Raw genomic sequence first — 21,834 nt, 5'->3', positions numbered from 1 at the left:
TTTGACTCTGCAACCCCATGGACTGTAGCCCCCCAGGCTCCTCTGTCCATGGGATTCTCCAGGCCAGAATACTGGAGTGGGTTGCCATGCCCTCCTCCAAGAGGTCTTCCCGACCCAGGGATGGTGCCTGAGTCTCTCACGCCTCCTGCACTCTCCTGGGTTCTTTACCACTAGAGCCACCATATATATAAAATAGGGGATGAGTAAGAGCCCACTGCACGGCACAGGGAACTCTGCTCAGCACTCTGCAGTGGCCTACGTGGGAAAAGGCTCTCCCCACAGAGGATGGATAAAAAACGGCTGCGTGTATTTGTACAATAGGTTCACTCTGCTGTACACCTGAAGCTAACACAGCATCATAAATTATACCCCAATACAACGTCTTTAAAAAATTAAAAAGACAGCATACTGCCTGGGAGAAAATATTTGCCAATAACATAACCAAGTGGGTAAAAGTTGCACAGTCGTGTCCGACTCTTTGTGACCCCCCTGGCCTATACAGTCCGTGGAATTCTCCAGGCCAGAATACTGGAGGGGTAGCCTTTCCCTTCTCCAGGCTTCTTTCCAATCCAAGGATTGAACCCAGGTCTCCTGCATTGCAGGCAGATTCTTTACCACCTGAGCCATAGGGAAGGAATAAGGAATTCAGATCCAAAATATATAATCAGCTTGTACAATATCAAAAAAAAATTTTAATGGACAGGAAAATATTGAATCACTATGCTGTATACCTGAAGCTAATAAATATTGTAAATCAACTGTACTTCAATTTTTTAAAAAAGCAAAGAAAAAATTAGGAAAAATACGCAAAAGACCTGAAGAAACATTTTTCAAAATGATATACAGATGGCCAACAGGAACCTGAAAAGACACTCAACATCATACATCACCAGGGAAATGCAAATCAGATCCACAACATTACCTCACACCTGTCAGAATGACTCAACAAAAAGACAAGAAATGATAAGAGTGGGCGAGAATGTGGAGAAAAAGGAGCCCTCGCGCACTGCTGGTGGAATGTAAATTGGTGCTGCCAGTATGGGAAACAGTACAGTTTCCTCAAGAAATTAACAATAGAACATATGATGCAGAAGTTACACTTCGGAGTACCTCTCCGAAGGAAACAAAATAATTTATTTTAAAAATTTAAATTGAAGTATTATTGAAAAGTTTAGTGTGTCTCTTCAGGCTACACTTGTGGCCTCTCATCTTTTTTATCTGAGAGTTTAACTGTTTTCGTCAGCAGTCCCATTGCATCAGCCTCAAGAAAGTGGCCTTTCTCAGCTTCTCAAGAACATGCAACAGAAACCCTGCAGCTTTTTAAAACAAAAGCCTCACAGCTACTCTTGGTTTTCTATCTGACTGATTTCTGGATTTTTGTTTAGGTTGACAGTTTATTAAATACACTATATTTGTACTTTATTTGGTAATTTTTAAAATCATTAATCATTCACACGTGGACTTAGTAAAAATGTACTTTATAGAAAACCATCTGCAAAACTAAAATAAAAATTAAAAAGCACATTTTGCCCATGTTACATAAGCTGCTCAAAATGTCAGAAATTACTTTAAGGTGATCGTGAAACATAAGATGGCTTGATTTCATTAAATCTGACAGCAGACCATGCCTTCAGGAGTATTAATGTTGAAATGCGGATGCAAAAATGTCTGTTAACTAAATTGTTTCCTAGTGTTTGAGAAACAGGACAAAACAAAGCACTATTTTTTCTTTACAGACAGACATTTCTGCAAATCCATTTTCTATACACTTTCTCTCCCACTCATAGAATTACTTGTGCAAACGGATAAGGCAAAAAAATTCCTTAAAAATTTTTTTAAAACCCTAGATCCTATTTACAAAACATGCAAAGGGAGAGTTTTAAGTAGGTGTTATGGCAGAACTGGCTAAAGGTAAATACAGTCAAGTCACAGAATATGCCTTTGCTTCTGCAAATATAAGTCGTTCTCCCCTCCTTTCTGGGAGAAACACACCTTCAAGGTATGGGCTGTAAAACATCACACAGTGCAAATACAAAGACGTTTACAAATTCTCTGTATTTCCAGCTCTTGAGACAATACTTTTTGAGAATTGAGCAGCAAAACCAGAGCCAGCTGGTGAGCAGCCAGAATACCACGGTGATTGGATACGTGGCCATCTCTCCTTGAGCAGCCTTTGCTCTCCGCTTCCAGAAGTTGTAGATCTATTTAGTTTATCTGTCATCTTAACGAAGCTGCACCTACAAGTTATGTCATCCAAAGTTCCTCCAGCCACTGTATCTATATTTGAAATGCACACCTGACCTTGTCAAGATGAGGATCAGAAGTGGCGGCAGCAGACCCACGCAACACAGGTATGGAATCGGTTCTGACCAGCTGTCAATTTCGGCCAACAGCATTTTCTTTCTTTGGCTTCCCGGGTGGTGCTAGTGGTAAAGAACCTGCCTGCCAGTGCTGGAGATGTTTAAGAGATGTGGGTTCGATCCCTGGGTCAGAAAGATCTCTTGGAGAAGGGCATGGCAACCCACTCCATCTTGCCTGGAGAATCCCATGGACAGAGGAGCCTAGTGGGCTACAGTCCATAGGTTCACAAAGAGTCAGACACGACTGAAGTCACTTATCACAGACATCACATTTTCTCTCATAAAGCGATCTCTTTTTAGCTTACCAACTGCACAGATTTCTGAGGGTTTGGAGGAGGTCTTTCTGAATTCAGAAAATACAGCTGTCTTTCACTTAGCATAAGCACCGGAGGCGGTGTTTTTAGTGCCAGAGGCTTAAAGGGAGATGACTGAATAAGGTGATGATCTGTTGGTCTTGACTGGAGTATCTTCCTGCCACAGCATTTCTCTCTGGTACCTGCATAATCACAGCAGCATTTGAAACTCCTTGAAATCCTTGTTCCAGGTCAGCGCTTGGTGGTGCTCCCTTTCATTTTTCCGGGACCCTCCCTCATTGACCAACACCTTCAACTAATTTCCGCCATCTCGGCAGCGGGAGAAGGGCAGACTGCCCCACTCACTGAATGTGCATCAGCCACTGCTTGCATTTTGGCATTATCTGCTTCTGTGCTTCATATTGAATCCTTTAATGTGCTTCAATACACATGTGCTGGACTTGGAGTCACTCTCATCCCCCTGGGCCCGCTCGAGGGTCCCCAGCAAGGGTCACAGCCCTCCAGCTCCCTCGGCACTCCTGGCTGCTAGCTTTCAAAGATAATTTGTTAATTTCTAAATATTTAACCACTTTTAAAAACATTTTATACTGTTTGCTTAGAATTGTTTTGAATTGTGACCAAATTGTGTGTCCCATTGTATCTATTTATTCGCCTTGTACGGGCTCTGTTTGTAACTGAAGTATAGTTGATTGACAGCGCTGTGCCCGTCTCTGCTTTATAGCAAAGTGACTCAATTACACACATATATTCCTTTTTTTTTTTTTTTTTTACATTCTTTTCCATTACGGTTTAACACAGGATATTGAACATGGCTCCGTGGGCTATCTAAAAGGACCTTGTGTTTATCCATCCTATATATAATAGTTTATATCTACTAATTGTATGGCTTTTTTGTGGCCCAGTACATGACTGCTTTTGCATTCCACGCGTTTAAATAGAGGCGAAGTTCTCTCTACACACAGCAATTAAATTGAGCTTGATTTCTTTACTCTCGCACTTGTTTTTTGTCTGCAGACTTATTTCCGGAATGGGAGTACTGAAGCCTGGGGAACGGTTGTGGACCGAGTTCTGGTCCTTGGCCCAGCCTGCAGGACGCCTGCCGCTGCCATGGACTCCAAGGAGGAGAGGCTGGGGGCGGGGCCAGGTGGGGCGGTCAGTCCGGTTGCCAGGAGGCGCGACCCGGACACAATGGGGTCTGGGAGTTGGGCCCTGCAGCGGTGGGGATCCAGACACCCCACCTTGCCTTCCCAGCCAGGAGACACAGGAACAGGTCAGTGCATCCACTTCGGGGCCCCCTCGGGTAGCAGGTCCCCGCTCTCTCCCCCTCGCCCCGTTATCCTCCCCCAATGTTCCTAAAATATCTCAGTTCTCCGGAAGCCCTGGGAATTCCACTCCCGCAGTGCTGCGTCCAAAGTTGGCGCGCGCACATACACCCCTACTAAACTCATTTTGGGGCTGGGGGACGGGAGATGGCCTCGAAGCTGTCCTTGCCCCGCGCCACTCTGGAGCCAGGAAAGCTGCCGTTTGTTTCTCTGGTGTCTGGGATACGCGCGGGCCCCGCCCCGGAGTCAGGCGCATCTGGAGGGAACCGGGAGTGCGTCCCCGGAGTCCGGGCGGAGAGGCCTGGGCCGCCACCTTTTGTCCGCAGGTGTTGCCGGCCGCAAGCGCTCCCACCGCGCCATGGGCTCGGACGTCTGGGTCGGCCCGTGGCGGCCGCACCGGCCCCGCGGCCCCATCGGAGCCCTCTACAGAGGCCCGGGGCCCAAGTACAAGCTACCACCCAGCACCGGTACCAGCGGCGGGCCGGGGGCGGGGGGCCGGCGGGGGCTGCCCGGCAGGGGAGCGGCCGGCGCCTGGTGATGCTGGGGCACCCGGCAGGCTACATCATGCACGACCCGTCGCGGCCCCGCGCCCCGGCCTTCACCTTCGGCGCGCGCCTCCCGGCACAGCAGACATCCTGCGGCCCCGGGCCAGGCCACCTGGTGCCCGCTCGCATGACCGTGCGCGGCCTCGACAGCGCCCCCGCGTACTCCATCTTCGGCCGCCCGAGGCGCGCGGCGCCCTTCCTCACTCCCGGACCGGGTCAGGAACCTGGGGCCCTGGCCTCCTGAACGCCTAGCCGCCTCCCCTCGGGAAACGCCCCCCCCCCCCCCCGCCACGTCCCCCTTGAGCAGCCTAACATTCCAAATTCAGTCCCCCCATCCCTGCCCACTTCTGGACCTCAAAACAGCTCCAAGCCTCACTGGGCTTTGACAAATCGTGGCTCGGATTCCCCCTAATCCCTGGACTCCGGCGCGGGTCCCCACTAGGTCCCCAACCCAGTTCTGGCCCACGCCCCGGTCTGCCCCGCAGGCAGGTACTTCCCGGAGAGAGCCGGGAACGCGGCGTACCCCAGCGCGCCTCGGCACACCATCGCTCCCCGAAACTGGGGCCTCCGCCTGGAGTCACAAACCCCAGGTGAGCCCAAGAAGGCCCACCCTGCACGAGCAGTGGCGGGGACACCGGCTAGTCCGAAAAGACCCACCCTCGCTGGCCCCCGCAGGCCCCGGGACCTACACTATGCCCTCGCTCCTGGGCCCGCGCGTAGTCGGCAAAGTCTCGGCGCCGAATTACTCCGTCTATGGCCGCAGCGCGGTGGGCAGCTTCTGCGAGGACCTCAGCAAGGTGGGGGGGGGGGGGGGGCGCTGCCCGCAGGGGGCGGCGAGGGGTTGGCGGTCGGAGGGCCCAGAAGCTGGACACAGCGCCTCTCCTGCCCCACCCCACGCAGACACCCGGGCCCTGCGCCTACCACGCGGTGAACCCTGGGGTCTACAAGCCCCGGGCCCCCCAGTTCTCGATGCTGCCGCGGACTTCGTTCCCCCAAGGCAACACCCTGAATCCCGGCCCTGCAGCCTACAACGTGGACCAGGTCGTCTGCAGTTTCAGGGTCAAGGGTCGGAGGCGGGTAAAGGGGCTCGGGTCAGGATCGAGGGTTAGAGGGGCGAGCTTGGGGCCCGGGAGCCCAAGGCCTGCAGACAGCACTAGGCCAGCGACATCTCCTGGGTCCGCAGCACCGGAAGCCTCGCGGCTGGACCTTCGGGATCCGGCACTCGGACTACCTGGCCCCGATGATGACCGAGGCTGACGGTGACCCGCTGGGCGGGCGCTGCGCCGCAGATGTTTCTTAAAACCTCTGGAGCCAGCAGCGTGTCGGCCTCTTTGTGCTTGCGGCGGCGGGCGGGCGGAGTCCAGGCTCCCGCAGCCCCTCGCGATTGGTCAGGTCAGAAGTGCGTCAATCGTCCCGCCTCCCCGAGGCGGCGATTGGCCTAGAGCCCCGCACGTCGGGGGGCCCCGCCCCTCCGCGGCTCAGGCTCAGCCATCAGTCCCACGGCTCTCACCCGCCGCATGACCAGGCGGAACCGACTGGGATCCGAAAAGAACTGGCGAGGGCCACCGAACAGGACAGGGGTCCTGCCCGGGGTCAGGTTGTGAGGCCGAGACAGGGGTCCAGCTTAAGAGGGAACGGAAAATAAACTGTCCCGGTTCCTACTGCTGGGGTCCCAAGCCTAGGAGATGGAGAGGCGTACCCAACTCGGACACGGGACTCGGGACTGAGAGGCGGACACAGAAGAGAAGGGGACCGGGGTCGGGACACGTGCGCTTGGCATCAGCGACACGGACGCAGAGCAGCGACAGGTACCAGGTGTGTGTCGCAGCCCAGAGCAGTAGCAGCCCCAGTGACCCCAGGCCCCCTGGCCCCGTCTGCCCCTCCCACGCCTGCTGACCAGTCCCGAGGGGGGAGCCAGAGGCCAAGCAGCTGCCGGGACTGATCCACCTGAAGCAAGGAGACATAAAGGCTTCTCGTGTACTGTCCTGGACTAGGCACTCAGGGCGCACAAATCCGTGTGTGGGGAGGGGTGGCCACCCCATGACACAGAGGTCAAGCCCAGAAATTTCCTGCCCCCAGGGATGCTGCAGAGCCCCACCACTATCCCTGACACTGAGGATAACCGATTGCTGTCGGAACACCCCCTCGTGCTGCCTCCACCACCTTACTACCCATGCCTATGGGGCATGCTCTTGGCCATCTGGTGGAGACTGTGGTGCTGACCCCGGCTCTGGCCAAGTCTGGGCAGCAGCTGGCATGGCCAGAAGCCTGGTGCCAATAGCCTGGGGACAAATGCCCTGAGGGCAGAGTCCTGGCACTTGCCCTGGCTGGCTGTGGCTGCAAGGTTAGAGGAAACTTCCTCTCCAGGCCAGAACCTCTGACCTCAAAGAGGCAAGCAACCACCAGCAGGTCCTGACCTAAGCCTGGCCCAGACAGAGCCCCCAAAAGCAGGACCCAGGCTCCTCACTCCCCAGGACAGAACCTGAATCTCCCTTCACGTCAGCCCCCAATAACAGGGCCAAGTTATCCAGCTTCTCCTTCAGTTCCCCAGACCGGACTCCCAAGAGAAGAGTTGGGTACTCCTCCCTCCAGCCCCCAGACTCGTGACCCCAGCATTAGGCACCAGGACAGTTTATTTTCCATTCCCTCTTCAGCTGGACACCCACTACACTGCTCAGTTCAGCTTCAGTTCAGTCGCTCAGTCGTGTCCAACTCTTGTGACCCCATGGACTGCAGCACGCCAAGCTTCCCTGTCCATCACCAAGTCCCGAAGCTTACTCAAACTCGTGTCCATCGAGTCCGTGATGCTGTCCAACCATCTCATCCTCTGTCGTCCCCTTTTCCTCTCGCCTTCAACCTTTCCCAGCATCAGGGTCTTTTCCAATGAGTCAGTTCTTTGCATCAGGTGGCCAAAGTATTGGAGCTTCAGCTTCATCAGTCCTTCCAATGAATATTCAGGACTGATTTCCTTTAGGATGGACTGGTTGGATCCCCTAGCTGTCTAAGGGACTCTCAAGAGTCATCTCCAACACCACAGCTCAAAAGCATCCATTCTGCAGTGCTCAGCTTTCTTTATAGTCACAACTCTCACATCCATACACAATTACTGGAAAAAACAGTAAATGCTTAACTCCAGCTGAGGCCTAACCAGGGATGGTGAGGAGAAATATGGGGGTGAGGAAATGACTCTGCAGGTGTACTCAGCATCCTTGCCCAGCCTGTATAAGTTAGCAACAGATGTGATAATGGGATACATGGGGGTACCCTGGATAAGCTGGAGTCTATTCCTGAATTCACTGTTACCCAGAAACCAGAGCAGGTACAGGCAGGCTACTAATTGGTCATCGATCTTGGTTATTGATGGAAAACACAGGCCAGAATCTCTGAAGGATCACTAGGAAGGATACTGATTAGTTATTCATGGGTCATTGGACTTTGGTCAAGACCATCAATGGAAATTTAATAGAAGTCACTAATAGGGACTTGGTCTAAATAACCAATGGGCCTCTGATCAATCATTACTGGGCCATAGGACGTTGATCCATATATTTGATGGGCTACTAGTGAGAACTTATCAGAATCAGTCCTGTCATTGGCCATGATTTTGGACATCTGTCAAGGTTGCTGATGAGTCCTTGGTCAGGGTCAGTGATGGGGTCACTGATCAGAGGCCACTGAGAGTCACTGGGAGTCCTATTGCAGGGGAGGTTGGCCAGATACAAGGGCTGGGGGGGTGAGTGGGCTGCTGGTGCTGTATGGTGGGCCAGGAAGCTGGTTCCTACAGATGGATTCCTGCACAAAGCAAGAGATGCGACAGCCACCATCGACAGCCTGCCATTCATCACAGATGACCTGACCAGGGTTTGCCTGCCGCATGTTAAAGACCCCTGACCTATGAACACACAGCCACAGGTGATCTGACCCAAAGCCAGTGTCAGTGTCCCACATCAGCGGATGCCTGACCACCCACTCAAGAGGGTAACTTGACTGATGCACCTGTCATCCCATCACATAGGGCACTTGACAGTCCATGTTCAGGGTCTCTGATCCCTTATGACTGATCCGAGTCTCAGCCTCCCCCACATCTCCCAGGAAGCTCCGGGATCTCCATCACCTGCAGACCCCTTAGCCGCCCATACACAGCCCGCCCCCCCCCCCGCCCCCCAGCAGTGGACAGCCCGTCTGCAAAGATGGCAGGCAGGAAGTACAGAGAGGCCGCAGTCCCTAGCCGGGCACAGGCCCTGGAGCCTGTGTAGCCTCCCCATAGAGGTCCCCGAGTGGCTGTGGCCTCTTTTTATCTCTGCTCGTAACTCGGGTAGCCTGACCCTGTCTTACCCTGCCGCGGCCAGGGTCCAGCGTCCCCGCTGCTTTCCCACCCGGTGACCCTTATCCGAGCAAGACCGACCTGGTCCGGGTCTGGGGAAACTCTCAAGAGCTCTCCCGCCGAACAAGCTCTTCCGGACCCCTACTGCTGCAGTCAGTCATGGCCGCTCCAGGTGTCTCCCACCCCCTCCCAAGCCTTCTGTAACTCCCTCTCCAGGGGAACCGGCAACCGAGGGTACATCAGGGGCTGCAGTCTGACGACACGCGAGACGCGGAGTGGATCCACGCCGAACGGAGTCTCGGCAGGTTGGCGCTGGGCCGCCGCTCTGACCGCCACGGACAGCCCGCCGTAGCCGCGGCCTGGAGTGAGGAAGCGCGGCTGCTCCTGGACAGCCTGGGGTCACCGCGCTCCGGGAGGGGACGAGGAGAGATGCCCGACGCCCAGAGACTCCCTCTCTCCCGGGCCCAGCTGCTCACGGCCCGCTGCCCCCTCGCCCGCTGGACACAGCAACGAAGCCTAAGAGGCTTGCAGCCCTGCGTGCGCCGGCACGCCTGGCAAGGGAGCGGAGCGGAGACCACACCCGACGACAGGTGACCACATCCGGCGACTGGCGACGGCGCCGAGCAAGCGCGGCCGCGGCGGAAGGGCACGACCGCGGAGGAAGCCCCGCCTCCTATACGTGACTTCCGGCGGGCCTCCTTTGGCGCACGCGCACCGCCCGGCGGCCCGTGCACACTGCCGTCTGCGCGCGCGCGCGCGTTGTCGTTGACGCATACGCGCTGACGTCGAGCTGGGCGGGAGGCCCGTGGTGCCGCCCAGGTAGCATCTCGAGACTCGGCTCCCCGACCCTGGCGCGCGGTGAGGAGGGGGGGGAGCACCTGCAAAACTCGCAGGCGCGTTCCGGGAGGTTGCTGTGAAAGGGGCTCCCGGAGAGGGGCTGGAAACGTCTGGGTTTGCAGGCCCACCTTGTGCACAACTTGGAGCACGTTTTGTAAGGTAGGAAGGTGTTGTGAACAGGCTAAGGGACGTGTCCAAGGTCGTGCAGCCGAGGAACCGTCGGACGGGGAGAGGCTGGACGTTTAGGAGTCTTCGAGAGGGTCCTCCCAGGAGCGCCTGAACAGGTGAGGGGGGACTCTAAGACCTCCTCCTGGCAAACTTCCAGAGGCCCCTGAGAAAGGCACGGAGGTCGCCGAAGCAGCGGCAGGACACGAGTCCAAAGCTGCCGTCGGGTACCTGGCAGTGAGAAGTGGGCGCGAACCAAGTAGAAGCCTTCTCTAACGGGCCGACTGCCGGCTGGAAATGTACGTGCGAGGGGCTGGCGGGGACTGGGGGCCAGAGCACTGTGGCGGGAGTGGCCTCAAGAGAAAGAAGGCAGAAGGGCCAGAGGAGTCGGTCTTGGGAGGGTTGAAGCCAGAAATTCACCCACCTCCTCTTAAGAAATGGATGTTTATTGCAAACAAATAAATATGCCCAGGAATCCAGCTGAGGCGTGTGCATGGAATGCTTTCCATCAGCTCAGATGCAGGCGACGACGGCTGAGCTGTTAGAGCTGCCGGGGCCAGGTGGGATGGGATAGACTGAGGCTTTAAGGCTCAAGAACAAGAGCGACAAGCATTAACGCTTGCTGACGCCTGAACTGGAGTTTAAAGTTTCAGAGGTGAGGCAGTTGAGCCCAAGTGAGTGCGAGGTGAGCAGCTGCTGACAGCAGACCCTGTGGAGGGCTGGTCCTTCGGGCGGAGTCAGGGATCTCCTGAACGATGGGGGCACTTCTGGCTTCTGACACGCTTACTCTTTTCCAGAAGCATCAGGTCCATGCTGCTGCTGGCTCGGCCACCCAAAGCTTGGCACAGGCTCTTTCAGCTCCAGCCTCTGGCCCTCCTTGGGACCCCAGGAGGCAAGACCCAGCATGTGAGATGCCAGCTCTTCTCAACGCCAGGCCCTGCAGATACAGGCAGGCAGGGCCAGCCCCAGGGTCCCGGCCTGCGAACCAGGTTGCTCGTCACAGCCCTGGTTGGAGCGGGACTGGGTGGGGCGTGGCTGGCCTTGAGGGCTGAAAAGGAGCGGGGGCGGCAGCAGCAGCGGACAGAGGCCCTGCGGCAGGCTGCTGTGGGCCAGGGCGATTTCAGCCTGCTGGACCACCGGGGCCAAGTGCGCTGCAAAGCTGACTTCCGGGGCCAGTGGGTGCTGCTGTACTTCGGCTTCACTCACTGCCCTGACATCTGCCCCGACGAGCTGGAGAAGTTGGTGCAGGTGGTGCGGCAGCTGGAGGCGGAGCCCAGCCTGCCCCCGGTGCAGCCCCTCTTCATCACCGTGGACCCCGAGCGGGACACCGTGGCCGCCATGGCCCGCTACGTGCAGGACTTCCACCCGAGGCTGCTGGGCCTGACCGGCTCCGCTGAGCAGATCGCCCAGGTGAGCCGTAGCTACCGCGTGTACTACAGCGCCGGCCCCAAGGACGAAGACCAGGACTACATCGTGGACCACTCCATCGCCATCTACCTGCTCAGCCCTGACGGCCTCTTCACGGACTACTACAGCAGGGCCAGGTCAGCCGAGCAGATCACAGACAGCGTGCGGCGCCACATGGCTGCGTTCCGCAGCGTCCTGCGCTGAGCTGGGTCATTAAAGGGCTGTGACGGAGCCGTGTGCGCGTGAGATCTGTGCCGGCAGCCCCTGGAGGCCACGGCAGGAAAGGGGCTGGGGGCCTGGTTGCCTCCTGGGGTGCAGGGGACAGACAGCCCTCTCCCCTACACACAATGGTTCTGTAAAGGGTTTTGTTTTGTCTTTTAAGGGACTGGTGGGATGGCAACACTTTATTAGGCTGGGCCAGCCAGGAAGCAAAGCAGACTGAGCAGACGCACACCCGGTGTCCGTGGGGGACAAGCTGTAAAGCCCAACCCTGGCCTCAGTGCTCCCCACTCAGGGCTGCACCGTGGAGGGGGCGGCGTAGGTCTGGAAGCGCTGGCGGGCCCGCTGGTGCGTGAGCAGCCTCAGGGACATGGTGTCCACGGCCGCCTCCAGCCCCGGCTGCTGGGTGATCTCCACCGTGTAGTCGTTGGCCTGTAGGGCACCAAGCGTCAGTGAAGGCCAGGGACCACTTCCCTCCCAGATGCCCAGGCCACTCACCAGCTGCAGGGAGGCCAGCATGGAGCGACACACTTCGAAGGCAGGCTGGCCCGCCACCAACTTCGCAAAGGGACACCACTGGTTGAGCTGGCTGAACCGGGAGACCACCTGGTCCCCATAGGTGTGGATGTCAAAGGGCACGTGCTCCTCCTGCGGAGGGAAGGGGAGGGGAAGGTCCCGGGCTGGCCCAAGGCAGACAGCAGGGGACGCCGTCCTCCACCAGGGGCCCCACCCGGCCCACCTCACCTGCTCCTGGAGCAGACTCTGGATGGCGTCCTCCCAGCCCCTGATGTGCTGCTTCAGCTCCGTCTCCTGGACGAGCTCCTGCCTCGAGGTGGTGACAAAGACATCCTGCTTCGAGGCGGTGACAAAGAGCTCCTGGGGGAGGACCGGAGCCACCAACTGGGTGCAGGGCCCGCCCCCGCCCCGCCCAGCTGCCCCCACTCTGACCTGGGCCTACCACATTCCTTTGGACCAGCTCCTCGTAGCGCAGAGACGCTGGCATGGCTTCCGCTTCTGCAAAAGTGCAGCCATGAACCTCTCTCCTTCCTCCCATCTTCGGGGGCCCCTCGGGCCAGCAGCCCACTCCCAGACCTACCCATGTCTGCATCTTCCCCGGGCTCTGCCCCCTCGGGCTCTGCGTACTCCTCAGGCTCCAGGAAGTCATCTGCAGAGAAGGGAGCGCCCGGGCACAAGGCCGGTTAGGCTTCGGCGGGCACTGAGCCTGCCCCGGCCTGCCCCCAGGGGCCCCACCTGCAGCGCCCCTGCCCCGGCCTGCCCCCGGGGGCCCCACCTGCGGCGCCCAGGTCCTCCACCGAGTCCTCCAGACGGTCCTCCTCCACGGGCCACAGCCCCTGCTCGGCCCTCGGCAGCCACCGCTCAGCCGCCTGTACAGAGACAGCCCCTCAGAGGCACCGCTGCCTCCCACCAGGCCCCGCGGGGTCCATGTGGTGGCTGGTACTTGCCTCCCTCCTCTGCATCTTCCGGAGCGTCTCCAGCTGCTCCTTCACGTGCTTCCAGTACAGAACCTCCATGTCTGCACACACAAGCCTCGTGAGGGGGCTCCCTCATCCTGCCCGGGCCCACCCGAGTCCACTTGGCCTCTGGCCTCCCCGGGCTGAGGGGGGCAGTGCAGCGTGGGGTCAGCCTCCCTCAAAGAGCCCCAGGCTCACCTGCAAAGGAAGGGCCCTTTCGCCGGGACCTCCTGCTGTCGGTGTGGTCGGCATCTGCAAGAAGCCCAGGTTAGCAGGGGCCGAGCCAAGGCCCACAGCCGCGCCAGCCCCGGGCTCCACGCACAGGCAGCCAGGTACCACTGGTGGAAGTCCTGCAGCTTGACGGCGCCCTTCCTCTTACGCTTCTGTCCTGGCGCCTCCTCCACGCGGGGGGGCACGGAGTAGGGCCTACCTGGGGGCAGACAGGCAGTCCCGGAGCGCAGCCACAGCCCGGGCCCGTCTCCATGCCCACAGGCCCTGGAGCCCCAACCTCCACTCCAGCCAGATGAGCCCAGCTCCTACCCCCTGGTGCCCAGGGGCCATGCCCGCCGCGTTACCTTTCCTGAAGGGCTTAGAATCTGGGGAGTCGAAGGGGTCCAGGCCCTGCCAGGGGTCTGGGGGGTCCTGAGCACAAGCAGACACAGGAGAGTGGAGGGTGCGCCCCCCCAGTCGAGACGCACGGGAAGGGGGCACCCTGGAGCTGCAGCAGGGCGGCCCAGCGCTGGGGAGGAAGCGTGCTCAAGAGACGCACTGCGAGGGCGCACCCGCCCACCCCTCACCTTCAGCCTGGATGCGGGCTCCGGGGCCTCCTTCCGCTCCCGGAGAGTATACCTCCTGGGCTGGGCAACACTCTGGAAAGGAACACCAGGGATTCCCCTCTCCTCCTCCACCCAGGATTCCAGGCCCCCCAGCAGCTCTGCTCTAGGGCCAGGCACAGGGAACTCTGCAGAAACCCCCTGGGGCAGAAAGTTCAACAACCAAAAGGTAAACAGCTAGTAAAAGCTTTAGGAGGAGATAGAAACTGGTAGACTACTGGCCACGAGATACCTCCTCAAAAAAAAGACAGAGGTAAAGAATCTGCTTGCCACGCGGGAGACCATAGAAACTAGTAGACTACTGGCCACGAGATACTTCCTCAAAAAAAAGACAGAGGTAAAGAATCTGCCTGCAACGCGGGAGACCTGGCTTCCACCCCTGGGTCGGGAAGATCCCCTGGAGGAAGGCGTGGTGACCCACTCCAGTATCCTTGCCTGGAGAATCCCATGGACAGAGGAGCCTGGCAGGCTGCAGTCCGTGGGGTCACGAGAGTCGGACGTGACAGCAATTAAGCACAGTAAAAACCACCAATCAAAGCTGGCAGGCCTGTCCACTCCTGCCAGGCTGGCCTCAAGAGTCAGCTCTGGAGACCAGCGCCATTCTGGGTGGCGCTCCTGGGCACCAGTCCACCCCTGAAGAGCAGCAGCTGCTCTGCTCAAAGAGGGAGCCATGAAAGCTGCTGCTGGAAAGGGCAGGGTGTGGGGCTGGGGCCGGCTGGGGGACACACCCACTGCCCTGGCGCACAAGGACCAGAGAGCGGGCAGCCCAGGGGGCCGCCTGCCCCACGCACGCACCATTCCCACTGGGGCCCGCCTGGCTGAGGGCGGGGGCTCGGCAGGCCTCCCTGGAGATCCCACCTGCTCAGGGCTCCTGGGCTCCGGGGGCTCCATAGGGACCTCAGGTGCTGAAGCCTCAGGGGGCTCCGCCGCGCCTTCTGCATCCTCTTCGTCCTCTCCCACGCCCCCACCTCTAGGCACCGGGCCTTCTGGAGAGGAGCCTGGCAGGGACACGAGACAGTCAGCCCTGGGAGCCCGAAGGCCAGGCAGCGGGGGCCACGCCTCGGGACGAGGGCCCGTTCCAGTCTCAGCGTCACTTGTGGGAAGCAGACGGTGCACTCACGCCACTCTGCTGCTCTGTTTGGTTCATTTTATTTTTTAGTAATTTTCCTCTCTAAATGCTGCCACCTCTGTCTGCTCAGAGAGGAGGCTGGTCCGGGGGCAGCCACTGAACCAAGACAACACAGCTGGCCAAGGTGGGCCCTGGGCATGGAGGCCTGCCCCCCGAGCCTCAGCCCCCCAGGCTGCAGCGGTGGAGAGGCTGGGTGCTGAGCGCAGAGGCCCCTCCCCAGCCCCCGCTGCAGGCCCGCCTGGGAGCTCGCTTCTCACCTGGCTCCTGGGAGGTGCTGAGCGCCGGGCCGGGACTCCCGCACACAGAGACTTCCATTGGCTGCTCCTCAGCCCTTTCAGGCTCTGGGAGAGAGCAGGGATGGAACACGGTCAGCCCTGCTCCCCCTACAAGGTCCCTCCTGGGCCCCACGCAGCCAGAACCGGGGAGGAGAGAGCACAGCCTGGCACAGGCCTCCGGCTCTCTGGGGCTGAGCCAGCTGTGGGCAGAGGCCCCGTCCTGCAGGCAGGTCCGAACGGTGGGCGCAGGCACCCAAGCGAGCCCACCTCGCCGCCACCCGAATCCTCACCCTTCGGGTTCCACGGCTGCAGGGCCTCCATGAGGGACACACCCAGCGGCTCCAACAGGAATGTGCCTCTGGGGTGCGGCGTGCACGTGTTCACCCTGAAATCCTTCCGGCTGGCCAGGACCTCCCCCTGACAGCTGGCAAAAAACGGGCGCTGCAGAGACCCTTCCCCAGCACCACCCCCTCCACCCAGCAGGCGCAGCCCCGCACCTGTACAGGGGGTTACTGTTCTTCTCCATCTCGTCCGGGGCGACCAGGGCATTGGGCAGGAGGGGGATGAGGGTCCCCTGCATAGAGGCCAACAGCAGGTAAACCGTGGGAACCCACGGGCCACGACAGCACCCTGCACGCTCCCAACAGCTAAACGCGGGAGGGGCACTCACACTGACGACCTGGTCATCCCTGAGATCCACGTTAGCACAGGAGTCAGAGAGATCGTCCAACGCCTGGAACTGTGGGAAGACGGAAGGCTCGGGGGGGCCCGGCTGGCACCGTGGGCACCGCCAGGCACCCAGGAAGCCTCACCTTCTGCTCCGCCTCCTGGGGGGCCCTCGAGCTGGCATCCCCAATGGTCCCGTCTTCCGGCGTGGAGGACAGCTGCTTGGCCTGCCTGAGAGAACCAGCACAGGGGCACCGCAGGTGAGGGCCGCCCGGGCCGCATGCACAGCAGACACACGGGCACCCCCTGTATACTCACTTCTTGCCAGAGATGAAGTCGAGAGCCTGGTAGACCAGGGAGTAGAGGTATTCCACCTGGCAACCAGAGCCGGCAGTGAGGGCGAGGAAGGAGGGGCTCCCAGAGCCCCCCACACGACGCGTCCAGGTGCCAAGATGCCCACATTCTCTCCAAATTCCTGCCTGTCCGGCTGCCAAAACCACTGCTCCAACCCAACCGCCACGCCTCCCCAGCACTACTGAACAGCTGGAGCCCCCCTCCTGCACCCTCACTCCACGCCGCAGCAGCTGCGGCCACCCCAACCCTGCAGCCCGGACCCACAGCTGCGTCTGACTTCACGGGGCTCACCAAGCAGCCCCACCTTCGGGAGCGCCGCGGGTCTCTGCCGGCGCATCACAGTGCAGCCATAGCCTGTGGGGCCCCACTGCTAGGGGTGAGAGTTGGGATTTTCCAGATTCTGGCCACAAAGCACCCACCAGCAGGACGCAGACACGCACTGCCTAAGCCGTTCCCTCCAGGTGACAGCGCCCAGCAGGACAGTGTGCCCCGAGGGCACGGATCCCACTCCCCAGAAACAATACCCAGGAGCTTCCCTAAGTGTCTGTCGCACAGCACGGCGCTTCACACTCTGTCCCATTCACTTGGAACCGGCGCCGGTGCTGTTCTCATTGTAAATGAGATGAACCGAGACTCAGAGAATCAGAGCAACCCCACCAGCAATGGGTCGAGGACCCGCACCAGGGATGCAGAAGTCCAGCAGCCACGAGCCACCTGTGACGCCATCAGCTTAAATCTAATTAAAAGTTAACAAAACGCCAGACTCCTCAGTCACACACGCTGCGTTTCAAGGGCCCAGGAGCCGCACGTATTAGATCACAGGACACTGCCATCAGCTCGGAAGAGCAGTCGGACCGCACTGCCTGCCGCCTGTGCTCCCCTCACTCCTTCTGCGGCTTGCTAGCGCTTTCTGCGCCTGCTGGAAGCACACACCTGCCCGTCTGATCGACCACAGGCGCAGCTTATGTCTGTGCCCCCAAAGTCAACTGCCGATATTCCTTCCGAGGACAAATGCGAGAATCCGACTGCATGGGCTCATCCAAGACAAAAACCAATGAATTCTCAAACCGTCTTCATAACTCACGGTCCCCAAGGTGGCCCTTGTGCCAGCTGACCCGCAAGTTAGTGGCCTCCCCGCCTCCGTCCGGAGGGGCTCTCAGTACCGAGCTCCTCGACGCATCTCTAAACCCTTCCTCTGTGCGCCTTTGGTTCCCCGCCCCCCACTAAACTGCCAGCTGAGCGGGTCAGCGCTGTGGCCCACTCTTCCCTGCTCCTCCGCGAGAGGACGGACGGGGTGGCGCTGCTGGAGGCACGTCTCCCGCATGCGCACAGGCGCCCTGGCAAGCAGCGAGGGGCGTTTAACCGCCTCTGGACTACCAGCGCCTCACCTGGGCTTCTATTTCGCGTTTCCCTCAGCAGCGCTGATCTTTAGTCACACCTCACTCTCCGAGTTTCTTATACAGTGCCTGGTTCTCAGCAGCTGACTCGCGTGCCCCCTGTGAAAGCTGGGGCCTTAGGCGTGGGCCCTGCAAGCCCCTGGGCCCGCCTTCTCGGCACCGTCCCGAGAGGTGTCTTTCTCTCCGGCAAGCCCGTCAGCCGCGCCCCCGACCTGCTTCCCCTCTGCTGTGTGTCATCCGTATCCCTCTCCCGGCTCCCCTTTCTCCTCCCCCTCCCATGGTTTTCAATGCCGACTGTCACTGAGGATAGTTCAAACATCCAGAGATCTACCTCCCTCCCCCAACCCACCACCACCCGGGGATTCTGATTTGCTCAGTGTGGGTGAGGCCCAGGCGCTGGTAATTGTTTGGACTGGAGCGTGGGTTGAGAGTCACTGATTTACTTACTGACAATCTCTTTTTTGGGGGGCCATGTGGTATGGCATGCAGGATCTTAGTCCCCCACCCAGGAAGCAAACCCATCCCCCGGAAGCATGGAGTCCCAACTGCTGGACCACCAGGGAATTCCCAACCCTACTATTTTAAACCCATTCTGTTCTTCCCTGTTAAAAGGGGCAAGGACTTGGAGGAGGAGGTGGGAGGTGCTGCTGAGGCAACTCAGAGACAGGGCTGAGCCTGCCACCTGCCCCAGCGAGACAGCAGACCTCAGTCCCACGAGACACTGCAGTTCAAGACCACAGCCAGGCGGGCCCACCTTCTTACTGTAGACACAGGCGGAGCCCTGGATCAACAGCGCTGCCTCGATGAAGTTCATGGTGGTTTTGCCTTTGTCAAAAGAAATGCAGATCTGGTCCAGCTGCAAGACACAACGAGGGACAGTGGCAAGTCCACGCACTCTCCTCCTGGCAGTCCACCCAAGCCACCCCCACCCAGGCCAGTGGCCAAGGTGTCTGTCACCACAAGCAGCCCTTCCGAACAGCTCTGGCTCTGCCTGGGGCTTGCCAGCTGCCCGTGTTTTTGGAGGGGACAGACAGGCCTTTGTGGCTACCCCTACTTCCTGTAACCTCTAAGACCTAGTGTTTTGGAAGACGCAGGCCCCTAGGGCGCATCACCCACAGACGGCCAGAACTACACACCAGCTCCTCTCCAGAGGTGCTCACACTGCGCCCATCCTAGTCGGGACCGGCTCAGCCAGACTCCAGCAGGAAGACCCCACCCTGGGAGAAGGACGGGGGACCCTCAAGGGTGGGGAAGAGAGAGACAGAATGCTGGGGTCTCAATCCTTCGAGCAGAAAACTCAGGAAACACTTCCAAGTACATCATCCCCCTTCCTCTGCAACTCCTGACCCCCAGCCTCTCCTGAGCGCCAGTTCCCACCACCCCTTAAATCTGTGTCCACCAACCACATGCCAACAATCCCCAAACCCATCTAAACCAGCTCTAAGGTAAGAAAGAATGTTCTGGCAGCTGTGTGGAAAATGAAAGGAGGAGAAAGACAAAACTAGAGGCAGAGAAATGAGGACTTCAGGGGACAGAAAACATTTGGAGAAGCAGACATACGAAGCAGGAGAGGAGCAGACCAAGCAAGCAGGTTCACCAGGCATCCCCAAGCACCCCGCTCAACGCAGCTCCAGCTAGCATAGTTCTCTGCATTTTCTCAGGAGACTGTGTGTTCAAGCAGAGGTCAGTCGTCAGATCAAGTGTCCATTTAACATTTATTCTGCACCCACTGTGTGCCAGGCATTCTATTAAGCAAAAGGGAGAGAGAATGAAAACAGTCCCTGCCCAGGCAGAATGTACATTCTAGTGTGGAAAGACCATACACAAGTTAAAGACCAGCTGAAGGTGAGCATTCTAAAACACAGAAGGTATTATAACAGAGAGAACTATTTTAGACATGGCAGTCAGCTGATATTTAAACTGAGATGTACAGGATGAGAAAGAATCAGTTCTTTTTAGAACGGGCAAAAAAATTTCGCCATCGAGTACAGAAAACATAAATGTGTGTGTGTGTGTGTGTGTGAAGTGCAGCCAGGAATGAGCTTGGGTGTTGCAGACTGATTGGTTCAAAGAACAGGTAAAGAGCCTAAGTGAAGTCACTCAGTCGTGTCCGACTCTTTGAGACCCCATGGACTGTAGCCTACCATGCTCCTCCATCCATAGGATTTTACAGGCAAGAATACCGGAGTGGGTTGCCATTTCCTTCTCCAGGGGAAGAGCCTAAAACAAGGCTAAAACAGTGAACAGAGCCAGATTCAGAGAAGGAAGCTTGGCTTCTATTCTGGGAGCAATGGAAAGCCTCTGAGGGGTATTAGGCAGGGCAGTGCTGCAGCCTGATTTTAATTTTTAAGTGTCACGCTTGCTGCTGAGTGGAACATGAATTGGATAGAGCCAAAAACAAGAGCAGGGAGTCCAAGAATGAAGGTTTTAACATGAATGGGAGCCAGACTGTGGCCTGGATCAGAGAAAATGGGAAAGAGATTAACTGAAGTTCTGGTGACAAAATGATAGAAACCGCGGGTGAACTCGTGTGCAGTGTCAGGTTTCCCGAGCTCTGAGCTTTCACTTTGAGGAACATCGGTGCCGTATACCAAGATCAGAAATGCTGAGCTTTGAGCAGGAAAATAAAGAGCTCTCCTTTAAATTGATGATCAATTCCAAAGAAATGGTGTTTTTAAACTGTGGTGTTGGAAAAGACTCTTGAGAGTCCCGTGGACTGCAAGGAGATCAAACCAGTCAATCCCAAAGGCAATCATTCCTGAATATTCACTGAAGGACTGATGCTGAAGCTGAAGCTCCAGTACTCTGGCCACCTGATTCATAGAGCCTATTCATTAGAAAAGACCCCTCCCCAGGAGGAGAAGGGGACGACAGAGGATGAGATGGTTGGATGGCAGCACCGACTGACTGGACATGAGTTTGAGCAAGCTCCGGGAGATGGTGAAGGACAGGGATGCCTGGCATGCTGCAGTCCATGGAGTCACAAAGAGTCAGACAGGAAAATAATCGACTGAACAACAACTCCTTTAACTCTATTAAACCTGAGATGCTTGTGTGACATCTAAGTGAGAATGTCAAGATTAAGAACATGGATACACAAACCAGAATCAGAGAAAAGGCCTGGAATAGAAATATAAACCGAGGAAGGGGGGAATAAGTAAATAACCCAGCAATTGTCCTCATACAAGTGGCACTTAAAATCATGTAAATAAATGAAGTGGTTTAGGGGAAATGTGTAAAAAGATGGCTCAGGCCACGCCCTGAGGAGTTCAACACTGAGACTAGACAGGAGACAAAACCTGTTTCAAAAAAGAGGATGCCATCAACTCATCAAATGCTGCTGAGTTGAACAAGATGACTCTTCTTGTGACCCTTGGATGTGGTAGGAAGTCGTTATTGATCAACACAAAAGCAGTCCAAGCGGGCTGAGCAGTGCCACTGAAGTGCAGAAATGGAGATGACAGCTCTTTAACGAGGTCTAGACATACTGTCAGATATGAGGAAAGGGTTAAATGCTGACGGTGGAGCACTGGCTTGAAAGTCTAACATAAGATCTCCCTCCTGCATCGTGACCCAGACCTCTGACACAGCCACACATGCACACAAATTCTATTCTACTCTATTACAGAAAAATGCTGCTCGCTACTCACTAGATCGATTTCAAGGCTCATTAACAGAAAGCGATCTCTAATGACAGCTTCAGGCTAATCAAGTAAGGAATGGTTTCGAGGCCCAAGAGACGGAGCTGGGAAAAAGGGAACGAGCCTGCGGATGAGTGCAGTCAGAGCGCCAGACGGAGGCGGCACACACCCCAGAGGCGGCAGAGGCCCGCAGCCCGCGCCCCACGCCCCACGCCCCGCGCCCCGCGCCCCGCGCCACTCCCCGGGGCCGCCCTCACCTCCTCAAGATATTCGCCCAGCTGGGCCGCCACGTCCACCTCCCAGTTCCTGGTGAGGTCGCGGATGGGCAGCAAGAGGTGGGCGAAGCGCGCCTCCACGTCCTCCATGTTCGGGAGGAGCCGGATCGGCCCGGGGACCGCAGCGCCGGCTTCCAAAGGGGCCGGTGCACTCAGCCCGCCACTACTTCTGGCGCCATTTTGCTGTTCCCGCCCAGGAAGATTCGTAGCGCGCAGCGACGAGCGCACAACTTGACGCAGAGCGATCGCGTCACGCCGGAAAGGGCGCAGGACGCGCCGGAGCGGGGCGCCAGAGGGGG

General features: G+C 57.8%; 3 protein-coding genes across 5 annotated transcripts; 2 read left to right on the top strand and 1 right to left on the bottom strand.

The window, feature by feature from the left end:
• Positions 1 to 3,629: 3,629 nt before the first annotated feature.
• CIMAP1B (ciliary microtubule associated protein 1B) lies at positions 3,630 to 5,855 on the top strand. Of its 3 annotated transcripts, none has more exons than XM_061418973.1 (7): positions 3,634 to 3,944; positions 4,323 to 4,463; positions 4,553 to 4,756; positions 5,027 to 5,131; positions 5,217 to 5,338; positions 5,442 to 5,618; positions 5,725 to 5,855. In XM_061418973.1, the coding sequence occupies exons 1-7, from the start codon at positions 3,782 to 3,784 to the stop codon at positions 5,839 to 5,841; spliced, it is 1,029 nt and encodes a 342-aa protein (XP_061274957.1). In that variant the 5' UTR covers positions 3,634 to 3,781; the 3' UTR covers positions 5,842 to 5,855. The 3 variants fall into 3 exon arrangements, with proteins under 3 accessions (XP_061274955.1, XP_061274957.1, XP_061274958.1); XM_061418974.1 differs by having other exon boundaries at positions 3,646 to 3,944; positions 5,442 to 5,582; XM_061418971.1 differs by having other exon boundaries at positions 3,630 to 3,944; positions 5,442 to 5,855.
• Positions 5,856 to 10,677: 4,822 nt separating this feature from the next.
• LOC133248594 (protein SCO2 homolog, mitochondrial) lies at positions 10,678 to 11,505 on the top strand. The gene has a single exon (XM_061418975.1). The coding sequence runs from the start codon at positions 10,678 to 10,680 to the stop codon at positions 11,476 to 11,478; it is 801 nt and encodes a 266-aa protein (XP_061274959.1). The 3' UTR covers positions 11,479 to 11,505.
• Positions 11,506 to 11,663: 158 nt separating this feature from the next.
• Positions 11,664 to 21,755, bottom strand: NCAPH2 (non-SMC condensin II complex subunit H2). Its single transcript, XM_061418970.1, has 20 exons — positions 21,518 to 21,755; positions 18,374 to 18,475; positions 16,187 to 16,242; positions 16,015 to 16,099; positions 15,873 to 15,941; positions 15,700 to 15,776; positions 15,493 to 15,626; positions 15,185 to 15,268; positions 14,657 to 14,796; positions 13,763 to 13,834; positions 13,541 to 13,607; positions 13,288 to 13,395; positions 13,164 to 13,217; positions 12,957 to 13,027; positions 12,785 to 12,878; positions 12,590 to 12,658; positions 12,452 to 12,507; positions 12,238 to 12,369; positions 11,992 to 12,141; positions 11,664 to 11,925 (listed from the first exon to the last, which is right to left on the bottom strand). The coding sequence occupies exons 1-20, from the start codon at positions 21,623 to 21,625 to the stop codon at positions 11,785 to 11,787; spliced, it is 1,869 nt and encodes a 622-aa protein (XP_061274954.1). The 5' UTR covers positions 21,626 to 21,755; the 3' UTR covers positions 11,664 to 11,784.
• Between the last annotated feature and the right edge of the window lie 79 nt (positions 21,756 to 21,834).

The sequence above is a fragment of the Bos javanicus genome, chromosome 5 (assembly GCF_032452875.1).
Source record: "Bos javanicus breed banteng chromosome 5, ARS-OSU_banteng_1.0, whole genome shotgun sequence".
NCBI lineage: Eukaryota > Metazoa > Chordata > Mammalia > Artiodactyla > Bovidae > Bos > Bos javanicus.
Note: the sequence above shows the minus strand (reverse complement) of the source record. Positions and strands in the feature narration are given on the sequence as shown.